This window comes from Vicia villosa, unplaced genomic scaffold, assembly GCF_029867415.1.
Source record: "Vicia villosa cultivar HV-30 ecotype Madison, WI unplaced genomic scaffold, Vvil1.0 ctg.000747F_1_1, whole genome shotgun sequence".
Classification (NCBI taxonomy): Eukaryota; Viridiplantae; Streptophyta; class Magnoliopsida; order Fabales; family Fabaceae; genus Vicia; species Vicia villosa.
In genome coordinates, this window is record NW_026705336.1 from 149,140 (window position 1) to 166,452 (window position 17,313).

Below are 17,313 nucleotides of genomic sequence, written 5' to 3' on the forward strand. Positions count from 1 at the left end.
ATCACAAACCGCATCAATTTTAGCCATATTAGTTTATTCTTTTCACCAAAACAATATTCGCGACTGCGACGAAAATTTAAAATCATGACCCTTAGTATGTCTCACACATATTTAATTTTAATTAAGCACGTATCTCCAATTGAAAGAGAAGACTAATCTCCACAGTTATTGAAATCTATATGCACACTATTCTTATCATATTTGGTCAATTCACAGATGGATACCTTTGAAACTTCCTACTATGATTCATATATAGGAAAGTCACTATGAAGCTGCATAGATAGCAAGCTCACTAAAACAGTGACGGCTGAATGCGAGAGTTTTATATAGATATAGCAACATGACATTTATTTTCATATGATCAGTTGCACTAACAAAATGACAGAGAGAAATCCAGTAGCAGCAAATTCATCATCACCTGACAGTGATTTTAGCAACCAGCAATGGTCTTTTGAACTATCTGACTACATGTGTTTCGATGACATTGATTGGCAACAAATTGATCCTACAACTACTAATCAATCTTTTGTTTATCAATCCAACGAAGTAGCAGGTGGCTGCAACATTGAGTGGTCTTCTACTCATACCAGTAAGCCAATTTCAATTAATAAATGATCCAATTCATTATAGTACAGTATGTTATTTATGAAATGTCTATTGCTTATAGTTATTTTGGTTTTGTGATGATGATGTTTTAGGAGATACTAATAACATTAATATGAGTGGAGGAGTGAATAGTTGGAAGAAGGAAGTTAAGGAAAGAGTTGCATTCAAAACAATGACAGAGGTTGAAATACTTGATGATGGTTACAGATGGAGGAAGTATGGAAAGAAAATGGTCAAAAACAGCCCTAATCCAAGGTACATATACAATATTAAATACCTTATGATTAGTTTATAACATAGTTTATATATGATTATGAGTATGTATATGCGTGATTGCAGGAATTATTATAGGTGTTCAGTGGAGGGATGTCCTGTGAAAAAGAGAGTTGAGAGAGATAAAGATGATTCAAGATATGTCATTACAACCTACGAAGGCATGCACACACACCCAACTTCTTCATAGCTAGCTCCAATAATGTATGTTATATGAAGAAATTTTGACTGTGTTTTGATAGCGACAGTGCTGCATGTGCTTTTACTAATGTTACTAGTCATTCCAACATGAAAGTATCCAAATTCTCAACAATGTTTGAGTTTGTAACTGCACATGTACAATTTACCTTAAAAAGGGTTTTGAAATAGAACTTTTGTACCAACAACACAGCCAGACTCTGTATAGAAACAATTAACTACCTAATAATTTTACTTTATTCCTTAAATTGGAGTATACATCTTAAAATATATGTTAAGAGTAACTATCTAATAATCAGAAAGACGGATTCATACAAAAAGGATCATGTTCAAAAGGCCAGAAAATTAAATACATGTTAAATATCGACTCATAGCTATTTACAATTTTACATCTATTAGTTACTGAAATTGGCAAAAATATTAAGTGAAAAATAATCTGACATTGTTCAATTTGGGAAGATGATATCGACATTCCTAGCGTGTGTGTTGGTATTCATGTTATCTTTAATACATGAGATGCTCCAAAAGATATCCTGATTCAACAACTTGTTGGTAAACAGTGGGGGTGATCTAACGATAATCGCCTTTGATTTTGAAGAAGAGTGTTTGACAGTACTACACATGCCGCTTGCAAGCAACCATCGTAAACCCGATTGTTGCTGAGACGCAGTGCCCCAAACTTGCCTTTTTCCAGGTGTGGTAAGGACTCCTGCAAGATGAATCTCCTTGATTTTGAATTTAGATTGAAGGGTTTCTTTCTCCGTTGTATGTGTGTCAACTCTTTCAACCTGAGTTAAAACCAGCATTGGAACACCAACTGCTTCATAATTTCTTAGAGGGTTTCTATGCTGGATCATAAAAGCAACTGTTGTGTAGTTTCCAAAATATCCGTGCTTTCTGTCATCTACTTTCGCTTTATCCGGGCAATTTCTCAACCCTTCGTTATCTAATTCTGTGATTTTAGAATTGTGTGCTTTAAGGATCTTCAAAATTCGTTCTAAATTATGTTCTCCTTGGATGACACCAGAATCAAGTCTCGACCACAGATCCAATGTTACCGACAGACCCATCAAACCATCAAGATTATTGCCGTATTCTTCATTGCGGCAATGAATGCATGATGGTGCCTCCTCATTTGACATACCAGATTGAATTCTCAACCCTTCTATTAAAAGGGCTTCGATTTTATCAATACTCATAGGCGCTATAGCTTCTAGAGACACGGATTCCAAGCACTTGTCTTTGTCTGTTAAATAACTAGAAAATTCTTCAAACAAATCAGGCTCATGCAATCCCTGGCTGAAACAGAATTAATAAGGAAAATCAGAGAAAAATAATAATGAAATGCTTTGGATGAAAAAGGAACAGAAAGTGACACAATGAAATTGAAAATGCAATCTTTTATAACTAATTATGCCACAAACAAAATGCTAACCTAGTTTCAGTATTGGTGTCAGCGTCCGACACGATATGCTTAATTGATTTTCCGGTGATATCTTGCAAAGGCATTAATTTAGTGATATAACCACAAAGCTCTTGAACTCTAGCAGATGCCATGTTTAGAAGTATATCCAATATATCGTTGCCCATTTTCGCAGGTAGAACAACCGCATTAGAAGCCTGAATGATGAGGTTCCCACAATTCTTGACATTTTTGAAGAGGGATGGACACATGGACCTCAAAAAGCCTCCGCTAGTAGTTTGAACAAACGAACCAAGCCCTTCTCCAATCGAAGGTAATACGGATGGTTCTTCATCGGATAGTTCAATTGGACTTCCAAATCCACCGGACCATGTTCTTGAAGAATTTTCAAAATCCCTCATCTAAACCCCATTGTTGCATTAATGAATCAGTCTCCAGATCTTCAAGAATTTTGGCCTTCCTTCTCTGTACTAATGACTGATTTTCCCTTTCAAACTCCTCTTCAGCGGCACAAATAATTAAAGATAAATCAGAATCCGCAGCAAAATCCCCAAAATTATGTCCACGTGTATCTTCCCCCAATTCCTCCTCAATTGCATCGAAATCGAAAGTAAAGTTACCTGAACCTAGAGCCTCATCTTCAAACTGTCTTAAAAGTTGCTCTCTAGGAGACAGGGGATCACCATCACAACTTGACCGAAATGAATCACTCCCCAATGCCAGTGTCTTTAAGAAATCACTTGCGACAGTGTCGATGATATCATCCAAACTATGTGACTTTTTATGTGCTTTATAATCTGATTTAAAATTCAAGTAGTCTTCTTGACCAAGAAACTCTGATGTCTCAGGAACCGAATCTTCAACCTTCGTGCATGGTGGATCGACACATGAAAAACTGAATTTATGCTTGCTGCTATCTTCCACATCTTCATTCCTAGAACATACGGTATCAAGTGAATCATATCTTTCATTATCATCAACAAACGTCTCATCGTCCTTAATAATCTCATCCACATTAATGATTTCAATTGTTGACATATCAACTATTTGAATTCCTGTCTGATCAAATTCAAATGAATCCCCTTCGGATGATCCTACTCCTTGTTCACTGGTGGAAAAATCAGTGTCATCAGAGACATATAGATTTGATCCTTGAGATGACTCTGAGTCTGCCCGTGCTAAATTTTTTAAGCTCCCCTCATCAAGCTTTTGATATAGGAAAGTGATTGATTCAGAAAAACCTGAGCCAGAATTCATCACAGCTTCATTCGATGACACCGCGTCATTCTGATCCTGCCGAAGCTTTACATCCCTATTATTAGGATTAAAACCAACAACATTGTCTGTGCTGCTTGCACCTGTCTTCAAGTTAATAATGTTACCAACATTCACATTATTAAAACCAAATCCCATTAACTCATCCTTCATTACTTGATAACTGAAACTAACATTTATTCTAGCTCCTAATGCTTTTCCAGTCAACCTAAAATTTGTACTCCATTTCCCAGAACTTTGATTCCCCAATAAATCTTCTAAACTTCGAGGTAAAAGCCTTGTAAGATCAACCTGATGTTTCCCTATATTATGTTCAGGTTCCCCGACAACAGAAGCATAAATCAAAAAACACTTCGATTCATATTTCAAAGCACGACCAGACACTGTACGGCTACCATGAACCGTACATCTATGTATCAAAGTTTCATCAAACTCCGAAGAACCGTTCAATACCCTCGAAGGACAGGTCTGCAAAATACTGTTTTTCCTTTTCCAATGCACACTTAATCTAACCCCTTCGAAACTCGAAGGCAGTCCCTCGATCGAGTGAACATGAAGACTAAATCGACAGACGAACTTCTGAGAACCAATAAATGTCAAAGCTTTCAAGGGCTTCTTCCAATTCCATTTCGAAGACAATTTCTTGTCCTCTATCAACACATCCTGACTTACAAATCTCGGGTTCGAGTTAAGCGGGGGCTTCGAAGTTCGGGTTCTTTCGACAGATTTTGATCGGTTTTTACAGATCGGCTCAATCGGGGTTTTGTGCAAGTAAAGAGCTTTGCTTAATTCTTCAATGTCATTCAGTAATTCCTCATGACCATTACTCAAATCAGTTACAGATTCAGTTTCAAACTCAAACTTTGGTTTCATCATCATGTTTGTATTCAAAATTGAATCAATCAAATTTTAAATTAAATAAAAAAAAAACAAAACCCTAACAAAAACTCATTCAACAGTGTCACTGAACAAGCAATTCAAATTTCAAAAAACAAGATCAATCAAAACCATGAAATTTCAGCAGCTAAAAATAGAAAAGGGAACATCAGAGAGAGAAATTCAACATAGAAATGATAGAATTGAAAGATTAATTTGCACGCAAAGAAGGAAAATGAAATTACTTACTTACCAAACAAGAGAAAAAGGGGATTGTGAATTTGTGAGGAAATGGAGAAGAAAAGAAAGAGTGTTGATTGGTGAAATGAAAAAATGAAGTGATTAATTTGACTTGTCATTGTGTTTTACAGTTTTTGTTTTATTCCGCCGGTGGATTAGGTGTTTAACTCAAGACAAAATTATTATTATTATGGAAGTAATTTGTACTTTTAAAATCTTTTTAATAAAATCTAGGTGTTTAGATTTTTGTTGAGAAAATAATAAATTGAATAAAAGACTGAAATAATTTAATTGCATAAAAATGTTAAATGCCCTAAATGAATATTAATTAACCTATATTATTAATTGCATAAAAATGTCCTAAGACTAAAATTTCTTTTCTCTTTTTAGTTTTATTTTTTAAATTTTGGTATCAGACTTTACGATTTATCAATTCAAAGAAATTAATCCCATTGTTCATGTGCAGAAGTCTCGTTTAAAGTCAGAAAAAATTTATATAAATTGGTGGAATGCAAAATCATTTGCACCAGCAGAATTCGAAGATGAAAATTTTTCTCTATGTGTTAGTTATTACTTTCTGTAATAATTTTTCAATATTTAATTTAGTTGTTCTTGGATAATAATTTTATTTGTTGATTTTCAATAAGAACCTGTATTTGTTTAGTTAATAAAATAGTGACATTTTAATACTCTGTTTAATTAATAAAACACTGACACTTTAGTAGATAAAAGTAATTTTATCATAATAATTAATATATTTAAAAAAATTGTTTTGACGTAAAGATATTTAATTGCGGTTAAATTATTTTTAAAATAATATTTATATATTATCTTATAAGATTAACATGAAAATGAACGATGACATGAATGAGTTTTCTTTTATGGGGTCAAAAACTTAAAATTATGGATTCAGATTGTCTCCGGCTCTTTCTCTCATTTTCTCAGTCCATTGTTTTTTTTTTTTCCATTTGACATGCATCACATAGGTGATATTTTGAAAATTTAATTTTTGGTAGACCAATGACTAAATCCTTTGGCGCCATTTTGTTTATCACTCATGGTTACTAAACACTTAGTTCTTGTCAAGGATACATCATCCAAGTTAAGCATGTAGATATTATTTACCCTCAAGCCTTTAAACGAATAATCTTTCTTTTCATTATGTTCAATTATGCAACAATCCTTTGTGAAATTTATCTTGTATGATTTTTCGCATAGTTGACTAATGCTAAGTAGATTATGTTTAAGACCTTCAAAAAGCATAACATCATTGATAGTAGTGGAAGAGGGATTACCTACACTGTCTTTTCTAAGTATAGCACCCATGTGATTTTTATGGTGTTTGTTTAGTTCGCTATTATGACATTCTATTATTGGCTTTGTATTATCATGGATTCAACTGTTTGTGTATTTTTTCTCTAACACTTGTTTTGTTTTTAATACTTGTTAAAGGGGAGAATGCGTCGAGATATTATCGATATTTATGTGCATTAAATGTTAAATGCATGGGGAGATTTATGGCTTAAGCGAAGTGTTGTACGCTCATCTGTATTACGCTAAGGAAATTCGCCAAATTCATTTCATTATCAAATTCCAAGTAATGCTTAGAATAATGATAACAATAATATCTCCAAATTTTCTAAACATAAAAAAGGGATACTGAAAGTGCAATCACGTTATCGTATGGTATCATTTACTTGATTGGATGTTTTTGCCAATTTGAGTGTATGTGTTATAATCTGTTTGCATTTTTTTTAATTTACTTATCATTTAATATTCACATGTTTGTACTTTATTTTCATTTGAGTTGTATTGTATTTGCTTCGGATATTTTAGTGTTGTACCATTCAAACCCTTCATTACTCAATAAAATAAGAGTGTTTGATCCATATTAATAATGTTCCTTTTTTAGCCTAGAAAATTGATCTTTTGTTGTTCCATCAAATGTAGCTTGAATCACAAGTTTAAACTATGTGATCAAGATGTTGAATGACTTGATTCGAATCAAGTATTAAGTGTGATTCGAATCATGAATCGTTTGAAAATTGAGATTTACCTCAGGATGAATTGATTTGAATCATGTAATGAACTTGACTTGAATCACAAGCTCATGTGACTCGAATAAGTAATAAGTCTGACTCGAATCAAACATCTCCATGAAGCTTAGTTTGGGCTCTGCACAAATTGATTTAAATAAGAAGTTTAACTTGACTTGAAGCACGACACCTTGCAATTTGAATCATTAATTCCTCTTGACTCAAATTATAGCTTCACAAATTCAATTTTCCATCTTAGATATAAGTCGTTGTTATTTGATCCAACAACATTGAACAAGTGTGAAACCAAGTGGGTGAAGACCATGTGAGACAAAAATGCAAATTTGTCTTCTCCTTTTTAGTGTATTTATATCTAGCACCTTTAAGAGAGGAAAAGACTAATAGAAACAACTTGATGAAGGTGGTGATGATAGAAACAACTTGATGAAGGTGGTGATGATTTACAGAAATGGAGAGTGGAATAGACTAATTGTTAGCTTGAATTAACAAAGTGATAAAGTCAATTACTTTTTTACTTAAATGCCCCACTTTTGGAAGATTTTTTTATGGGTCCCTTCCTAATTTGATAATTTTTTAACTTTTATTCCCTTCATTTTAAATTGGTACAAATTTTAAAACGATTATTGTTGGGCATAAGCACATATTTTCAACATTCCATCTACCACAAATTGACATTGTAGATAGCTAATGTATGCTTTATAAACACTTAAACTAAAAGTAAACCAATCGATATGGAACTTAGGAGAAATAAAACCAACAAAATCCTGCATAATTGATATCAATTATTCCCATGATAGTTGCATTTGTAAAACTTTATGCTACCAGATGATTGTATTGCTGCAAGGCTCCACCCCGCACCATGATTTAGCAACTATGCACGACGATAATACTGTATTAAGGAGTAGATTATAATTGAAAAAATTACAATAGCCCGACCTTGTAACTGACTACAACTAGTTGTCTAACACCATGCATAAAAAACACTTTTTGCTCTCAAATCATCATCATCCAAATGGCTCCAAAAAGAACTCGTTCCTCCCAACCTCCATCCTTATACTTCTCCGAAGAGTTCTAAAACCAAGCCCAAGAAACCAACTATAGCATGAACTTCTTAGATAGAGAAATCTTCTCCATCCACTATCTTGATGAAGAGCTCTTCAAAATTGCTCTTTCATAGAAGCCTTCATTGTTGTAGGTCTCAAAGAATTCATCTTTGAGAAACTTCAAGAGAGATATCTAGAGAGGGTAAGAATGTTTTATGTAAATCTTTCCTACACTGACGGGATCATCAACTCTGAAGTGAGGAATCATCCCATCACTTTATCCCTTGAAGACTTTGCCACAATTTGCAAACTTCCCTTTACAGAGCAAAACTATGATCAAATGGATCTTGAAGGTAATGAATTTAATTTTTAAACTCTTGCTCACAATCTCCTTCTTGATCTTACCACAATCATTTCATCTCCCTTCAATGTTGGACTCCTTTATCCAAATATAAGATTTATTCACTACACCATGACCCACATTTTATTCTTAAGGAAGGGAAACTATAGCACTATTCTAAAATCAGATATCGCAGTTATTTAGTTCTTATGAAATCAATTCCCGAAGAACTTGGATGATGCAGTTCTCGCTCACATGCTAGAATGCAAAAGGAAAAACAACACCCTATATTATGTCGAGCTTATCACAAAATCCTACACTACACTGGCTATTCTTTTATAGAAGAAAAACCTATATATGTAAACACAGAGGTAGTACAAGAAGTCATAAGCAAAATGAGATATGGAATTCAAGATGGGGAATATAATCCCCACCAACTAAGGAGGGCAATGGAAAGAAGAAACACTCCTCCAACCAACAACCTCACTAAAAATTTTAATGAGCAAAGAAAAACAAATGCAAGGATCAACATGCTCATCGAGAAAATGGCTAGGAGAAATCCTATCTCTCTAGTTGCTTCCAATGAAGATGATGACTAAATTGAGTGTTTCTTAGTTGTTGTATGCATTTTCCCTTTTGTACTTTTAAATTTTCCATTTCTCTTATGTACTTTAAAAATAAGTAGTTTCTTTTTATTCTCATCATTTCCCTTTGTACCTTTTTGAATTTCAATATGAGTAATGTTTTACATAATACCCTTGTTTTTGCATATCTTTAAAAATAGGGTTAAATAAGATTTTGGTCCGTATAAAATTACCAAATTTTGTTTTTTGTCCCTATTAAAAAAATGACATGTTTTAGTCCCCACAAAATTATTATGCACGTAGTTTTAGTCCTTGCTGTTAAACTGATGTGTAATTTTGAATGATTATTTTACAAACATGTTTAGAACGTTATAAAAAGCTCCTCGAAAAAAAGGAACTCAAAATTTGATTTCTAAGTCGAAACTTACATTACTTTTATCACTATCTTTTGAAATTTAAAAAATTCATATTTGATTCTTCTCATTTTAAAAAAATTTATAGTTTTGTAAAGAAATATTTTATAGTATTCTAAACATGTGTGAAAAAAATTATTCTAAAATTTAAAAACTTAAGAGTAATTAAACAGTTTTCAAAATTTTAAAAAATAACTAGGACTAAAACTGCATGCATAATAATTTTGTATGGACTAAAATATGTCATTTTTTATAGGGCCTAAAAATGAAATTTAAGATATTTATAGGGACCAAAAACATACTTAACCCTTAAAAATATCAAACTAACCATGCAGCATATTCACTTTCTTGCAATTACATATTTACCCGCCTTTTTGATTTTGACATAGAGGGAGAAGTATACTCCCAGGGGGAGGGTATATTTTATATCTAATTCAAGGGGAGTGTTATCACTCCAAAAATATATTGTATTGTTTTCTTTTACCACCTCCCCTGAGATATGTGTTGTCATCATCAAAAAGAGAAGAATGTGGAACCTTGTTTTGCATGTAATACATCTTTAACCAAGACATCATATTTTGATGATGACAACTGCAAAGACAATTGTAAAAGCATCTAACAGAGGTCAATCATAAAGTCAACCATATTGATAACTAATGTTAACTCAAGCTTAGATAAGTCAAGCATAACACTTAAATAGTTAATGATACAAACTCAAAGTATATGGTTTTGATGAATTTAAGATGGCAAACAAAGTGGAAACACAAAAGATAATATTTGGCAAAGAGCTTGTAAAAGGAATTAATCTTCTAAATTAGAAAGTGAGTGACCTTTTATAAAAGCAAATGGCTTTTTCATAAAAGTTTATGCCTATAATCACACACATTAAAACCTTTTTTCAAATACCTAATCAAGAGAAAACAGTTTAAAAAGTGTCTTTAAGTTGTGCAGATGACTTAGGAACAGTGGAAATAGCTAAAAGGAAATATTTGAACAATCTAATCGATTAGGCCATTATGCTAATTGATTAGACCAATTCAAACTTAAGCTCCTAGCTATTTAGACAACTCCTCAATGATGTGCAATGGCTAGAAATATCTCCTTTTTTAATGACCAACAACGACTAATTTTTATGGTCTAATCAATCAGGCCAAAATGTGTTAATCAATTAGAAAACGGTCAAAATAATAAAATGAGAATTCCGTTTTGGGAATTCTTCTTGCCTATAAATAGAGGTCTCATTTCTCATTTCAAATCATCCAGAAACGTGTTTTGGTACTTCCCTCTCTCTCTCTCTCTCAAGTTTTATTTAACTTTCTCTCACTACATGCTATAGTCAAATCCTATTGTGAGAAAATTTCTTTGTGAGTTAGGATATCAATGTAATTTTGGAAGGTAGAATTCTAAAATTATCCAAGGAAATGTTGTTTATAATCCGTGGTTGAATATAATCTATTTAGGGATAAAATATGTGGTTCGAAGCTAAACCCAATAAAAGCTTTGGTTGGGGATTGTATGATCATTTTCTATATAGGTTAAAGATTATCAAGTTTTGATAATCTTCCTTCGGTTCTTAGTTAGCCGATAAAACCAAGATTGGTTGAAGAATAGCCGATATTAAAAATCTTCCTAGGTTTGAGATCAGCCCGGTTAAAATCACAGAGATTATTAGGTGATCTTGTTAAACCAAAATTGAGCTCAGATATTTGGAACTTGAAAACTAGCTGCTAAAAGGTCATTGTTCGTGGAAAGGAGACTAATCGCTTCAATACGTAGTTGGGAAGGGAGAATAGCCACTTCACTCTTAGTAATTTAATGGAGAAAAAATATAAACGCCCATATTCATTGTCTTGTAATATTTTATTGAAGATCAACCACCATTTCCTTGTATAAGGGGGTTTGTGAGCCTTTCTAATTAAAGGTTCTCAAGTATTATTGGAAACTCTTAAAACCAAGTCTTGGGAAGAGGAGTATGTCATTTAGTTTTGACCGAACCTCTATAATTCTTTATGTCCTCCTTCATCCTTTATCTTTTGCTTCATGCTATTTATTTTTCGCTGCTTAATATTAGAAAATGATTTTAAAACTCTTATTTAAGTTAATTTACCAAAAAGTTTTCAAAACCACGTTGAAGGGTTTGGATTGAAGTTGAAATCCTCGTGAAAATTAGTAAATTGATGGTTAGAATTTGTTGAGTTTATGGTTGATCATGTATAACGGTTAATATTAACTCTAAACTCAACCACATTTCACATTTTATTTTCTTGACATAAATTGATCATAGAACGATCATGTATATTAACTCTAAACACTTTGTGGTATAACCACCTAGTAATAACAAATTCATGTCAAACATAAATATCATGCAAATTAATTTATATATTGTAACACTCACACAAATATGATCACATGTATTAATTATAAGATACTAAATATTAAATGGAAAATGTATGTGCAATTTTTTCTATATAAATATTTTCTCGGATTTATTATATTGTATTTGATTTTGTTTGTTAACACTTTTTTTACAAAAACAATTTAACACTGTCTTACTTTCTATCTCAATTATTTCCATTGTTTTTAATTATTATATTTGTTTATATGATAGGAATAGAAAATGTCTCTTTTTTTTCCTCTTTATTTTCTTCTTTTGAGTTAAAAAATGTTTCATAATTTAAATCAGTGCTTGTTCTATTGGTGTTTCCTAATATCGTAACACATTCTCTTTCACTTTCTAAGTAAGAGATAAAAAGATAATGGCGAGTGTTAGAACTTGTCGTATCTCACTTATTACCTTTAGGAGTGAAATTTCGTGATTAGGCTCTTAGATAAAAGATAGTAGTAATAATAATATATGATTTTTATGTTCTATTTTATAAAATTTATTTGTCAAGTGTTTAAGATTATGACAACACAAACATAAGACATTGTTAGAACTCTTACTTTAAGTTTAAGTTTTTCAGAATAATATTGTTTTAAAGTTAATTACATTTCAAAATACATATTGAAAATTTCAAGTAAGCTTTTCATGAGATTGAAAAAAATACTCTTGAGAAGTTTTTGTTAGAAGATTAATACAGAAATATAAGAAAAATGAATCACGAAGTTATTGCTACAAGTTATACTTCTATGACAGTTATTTGGTCTAATATAATTTTGGTAAATAGTGAAAATTTTGATCACTCTTTGTATTCTCGGTCTATTCTTTGTAAATGGTGAAATTTTTCATCTGGAGTTTTTCCCTTTTTGAATTAGTTTCTCATACCTATTTGTGACTGAGGACACTTATGGAATGAAACATTCAATTTGTGCAAAGAGCAACCTGAATTTTAGATTCTAAGATGATAGATAGAAAAATATTCTTTCAAGAGCTTTTAATGTATGTTGATACCAATATTTTGTACAAAGAAAAAGATCCGAAATAAAACATGATACCAATCATTTTTTGTTACTCTTATTTCTGTTTTTATTCACACAAGTTACCAGTCTGACCAACATAATAAATAAAGATCAAGAAAATATAAAACAGAGTGGATGCATTCTTTTAACAAGAATTAATAGGCATAATAATAATAATAATAATAATAATAATAATAATAATAATAATAATAATAAAAGAATTAATAAGCACAATTTTTAAAATTAAATATCTAAACCACTTTAAAATATACAATATCTATATAATATAAATCTAAAATTGTCATGACGTGAAACATCAATCATAATAATAAAAACACATCTATCAAAGTTGTTAAAATTTCAATAACAATGACTGAACCATATATAAACCAAAATAGAAAATCATTGAAATAAGAAAACTTCGTAAAAACACCAAACTTTAAAAGATGTAAAAATTATTGTGGTAGAAATTATGGGGGAATACACTAATACAAACATGATAAGCTACATTATTTTTCTCTTTAAAAGAAAACAAACATGAGGTAATAGTAAGGATTTGTTGACCTCGTTTCCAAGTAGAATCAATCCTTTACTGAAGAAAAGTTAAAATCAGCCATTTATTTCAGTTGTTCTTGTTCAAAGAAAATATTTTTTAATTAAAAATCAGTAAAACATTGAAAAGAGAAACACAATCATTAATAACTTGTATATTCCTTTGCTTCTTCTTGGCTTAAAATCGAATCCACAACCCACAAACAGATCTACATATTCTTCTTCACTTGAAATCAAAACCACAACCCACAAGCAAATCCCCATTTTCTTCTTGGGTTGAAATCGAAACCACGACCCATAAACAGATCTACATCTTCTTCATTGTAAACTGAAAAATCACAACCCATAAAAACCATTAATCCAATATCCATATAAATATGATCATGAAGCAATAAATTATTTATTGGTTAAACAATACAACTTATACCAACAAAAATAACACTACATGCAGTTTGACCAAGAAGAAGAACAATTACGCTCACAACAAACCTGTCTGAAACTTGAAAAACAACTATGAATATTATTTCAACATGAACCCTAATAAAAAATGGAAAAAAATATAAATTAATTTTTCAATAATAATAAAATTGATGATGCACATACGTGTTATCGATAAAGTGATTAAGAAGAGAATGAGAAAACAAAAGGAGAACGAAGAAGAAAAACATAAAAATCAATTTTTTTTCGATATTATTGGTCTACTTGTTAAGATTAGAGAAAAAATGACTAGGGTAACATATTAGAGAAAAAAGGTAAAAGGATTAATAACAGAACAATAAAATCAAAAAATAGAAAGAATTTGAAAAAAGAAAATCTTAACCCTAAAGTACCGTAAGAAAATATACCGGGTGAGGTATTAAGAAGAAGATGATGGAGTCCCATGAAGAAGAATAGTGTTATTAGAAAAAAAATTCTAGAATAATGAAGGGTTGAGAGAGAGAGAGAGAGAGAGAGAGAGAGAGAGAGAGAGAGAGAGAGAGAGAGAGAGAGAGGATGAAGGGTTAAAAAGCTAATAAAGTAATAGTTTAATATGTTGGTAGTAGTATGGGAAACGAAAATCAAAATATATAGGTTTGAGTGAATTAAATGATCACATGTTATATGGGAAGAAGCAAAATAATAGTTAAATAATTAATAGAATAATTTTGAAAACAATCGGAATGTGGTGCTTTGCAGCAAAAAGAACGAAGCATAGCAAGACATGCCATTCGGAAGGCTGTGAAGGCAGCATAGAATTTGGGTAATTTACAGAGCATAAGATTTTCTTATATGATAGATATCCATATAAACATGGTCATGAAACAATAAATCATTTATTGGTTGAAGAAACATTTGCATGTTTCTAGAAAAAATCATTTGCATGTCAACAATAATGAAATTGATGATGCTCTTACCTATTATTGGAAAAATGATTGCGAAGAGAATGTTAAACAAACGGAGAACGAAGAAGAAAGACGTAAAAATGAGATTTTTTCCCGATATTATTGGTCTACCTGTTAAGATTAGAGATAAAATAATCAAGGTAAAATATTAGAGAAAATGAAGAGAAAAAATATAAAGGGATTAATAACAGAAAAATAAAAATAAAAAATAGAAAGAATTTGAAAAAAGAAAATCTCAACCCTAAAGTACCATAAGAAAATATACCAAGTGAGGTATTGAGAAGATAATGATGGAATCCCATGAAGAAGTTGATGATAGAGAAGAAGCTGATCAACCCCAGACTGCTTTCGGGATGATCGAGTGACCCTCCCCCCCAAACCAACAAGAATCTTTTTAGTATGATTTATCCTCACTCACATGCTTTTTGAGAAATTTCCCAAAATGCCACCCATCCCAGAATTGCTCCAAGTCAAACACGCTTAACTATGAAGTTCTTATGGAACGAGCTACCGAAAAAGAAGATGCATCTTATTGGTATGGGTGGTACCTATCAATCCTTATATTTGCACTCCTTCAACCATGTAGTCTCATACCTGCACGGCCTCAGGATCTCTCTCATTCTGATGTGGCGACCACTATAACACCCTAATTCCCCATCGGTAATTTAATAAAATTAGAGTAAATTAATTTCAAACAAAATACAACATATTAGGATGCTACACATAATCAACAATAAATTCTGCGCAAACATGCATATATTATATATAACACACTCTTCGGATGAACCGACAAACAACTTCAACTTAGTCTTCAAGTTCAATTTTATTTAAAACAGTGGAAAGAAATCACATTCATCATAAAAATATTTTCAATCGGTATCAAACAACTCTTCTTCAAAACCAAAATAGAGTTTATAATACTCTAACATAATTAACAAAATTAAATAACGAATAATGAAGTAAACAAGCGTTCATCCCCCCGGTATTATATATCAGAGCACTGATACCAAACCAAAGGAATAAGAAGAGCTACTTCTTCTAAACTCCGCGTCTTAGCTACTTCGGTTCATCTGTACGTTATCCATATTCAAGTAACATTCAAACAGAAGGGGCGAGATATCATAACAATATAAAAGGAAGCGTAATAATGAGTAGACAACAATTTAAGCACACATAATTATACATCTTCAGCGTTAAGCATCGAATCATGCATAGTGTAATGTAATGGAATTGACACGGACTCAAATGCATGTGGTACCATCAGGGCATAAGCCCTCATCATTTCGCCAATACAGGCCATCTTACGCCAATACAGGCCATCGCCAATACAAGCCATCTTAAGGAACACAAGTCCTAACTATGAATGCATACGATATTGACACGCAATAAGATAGAATGCAACGACATTTCGTCTCACCAATATCACGCCAATACAGGCCATCATCATCTTCATCATACAACACATTATACAAAACAATTGCATCAATCATACAATGTTATTACCATCACATATTACACAAACTACGTACAAACAAGCATAAGTCATATCAAATAATTGTCTACTAGTTTCCAATTTATTTTTATAAGATGGAAAATAATTTTAGATTTTCAATGATCCAAACGGCGCGTCAAACAAACACCCGAGTCAAAAGATATGAATTTTTGAAGTTCGGAAAAATTGTCAGTTACAGTTAGGTAACTAGTTTCCTCAAATGATGTAATCGGTTATATCACCTACGTTGCCTCTGTTACGCAAAAATTGTCCCAGGTAACTGGTTATTTCATTTATAGTAACCGGTTACATCAATTACAGTAGCCACTATTTTCAAAATTTGTATCAGGTAATCGTTTATCTCATTTACAATAACCGGTTACATTATTGTAACTTAACCAAAACCCCTTTTTATTACGATGTAACCGGTTACCTCAAATCATGTAATCGGTCACATCACTGAACTAGTGCCAAAATCTTTAATTTTTTCTGCTACGCGATTGTTCCCTCAAAACCACAAAATTCCAATTTCACAAACAAACCAGTCGCTTTTATTTGATAAATCATGCACAACATTATACTAACCAATTCAACTCAATTCACATCATTAATTTTACTCAACATACATCAAAAGTTCATCAATTAGGTAAAACTCCATAAAGCAAAACATTGAGAACTCAAGAACCTACAACTATGGGAACCTAATTACTATCATTCTCCATCATTATACAACCCGTTATAGAGTTAGAACCCCACCCTTATCTTTGGATTGAAGGTACTCCACTCTTTCAATGAAATCTTGCTCTAGCCTCTTGTGTCTCTTCTCCTCTTTCAACTATATTATTATTCAACTATATAATATAATAGCATAAATACTAACAATTCATAATTTCCCAAATAATTCACAATCAATCAATTAAATAACTAAATAAAACAAACGGGCGTTACAACCACCATTGCCATCTTCGGCATCAGGTGTTACATACGGTGCAATCACAACTCGCTTTCTTCAGTCTCGGGTGTTACATGTCCACCATCTTCCGCATGGTTTGTCCTCGAACCACATCGTACTGGGAGAGGTCTGGCTCTGATATCATTTGTACACCCCTGACTGCTTTCGGGATGATAGAGTGACTCCAAAAACCAACATGGGTCTTTTC

At 32.0% G+C, this 17,313-nt stretch overlaps 2 protein-coding genes across 3 annotated transcripts; one reads left to right on the forward strand and one right to left on the reverse strand.

Moving 5' to 3' along the window:
* Nucleotides 1-350: 350 nt before the first annotated feature.
* Nucleotides 351-1,265, forward strand: LOC131630911 (probable WRKY transcription factor 50). The gene is made up of 3 exons (XM_058901652.1): nucleotides 351-589; nucleotides 699-861; nucleotides 946-1,265. The coding sequence occupies exons 1-3, from the start codon at nucleotides 358-360 to the stop codon at nucleotides 1,067-1,069; spliced, it is 519 nt and encodes a 172-aa protein (XP_058757635.1). The 5' UTR covers nucleotides 351-357; the 3' UTR covers nucleotides 1,070-1,265.
* A 72-nt stretch (nucleotides 1,266-1,337) lies between these two features.
* Nucleotides 1,338-4,892, reverse strand: LOC131630909 (protein PLASTID MOVEMENT IMPAIRED 1-RELATED 2-like). Of its 2 annotated transcripts, none has more exons than XM_058901651.1 (2): nucleotides 2,513-4,892; nucleotides 1,338-2,372 (listed from the first exon to the last, which is right to left on the reverse strand). In XM_058901651.1, the coding sequence occupies exon 1, from the start codon at nucleotides 4,652-4,654 to the stop codon at nucleotides 2,888-2,890; it is 1,767 nt and encodes a 588-aa protein (XP_058757634.1). In that variant the 5' UTR covers nucleotides 4,655-4,892; the 3' UTR covers nucleotides 1,338-2,372; nucleotides 2,513-2,887. The 2 variants fall into 2 exon arrangements, with proteins under 2 accessions (XP_058757634.1, XP_058757633.1); XM_058901650.1 differs by having other exon boundaries at nucleotides 1,338-2,376.
* Between the last annotated feature and the right edge of the window lie 12,421 nt (nucleotides 4,893-17,313).

What these genes read in the sequence shown, in the direction of transcription:
- LOC131630911 (XM_058901652.1), top strand. Translation starts at nt 358, where the DNA reads ATGATCAGTTGCACTAACAAAATGACAGAGAGAAATCCAGTAGCAGCA. An exon ending in GTGGTCTTCTACTCATACCA is followed by an intron (nt 590 to 698) that starts GTAAGCCAATTT and finishes ATGATGTTTTAG; the next exon opens with GAGATACTAATAACATTAAT. An exon ending in AAAAACAGCCCTAATCCAAG is followed by an intron (nt 862 to 945) that starts GTACATATACAA and finishes GCGTGATTGCAG; the next exon opens with GAATTATTATAGGTGTTCAG.
- LOC131630909 (XM_058901651.1), bottom strand. Translation starts at nt 4,654, where the DNA reads ATGATGATGAAACCAAAGTTTGAGTTTGAAACTGAATCTGTAACTGAT.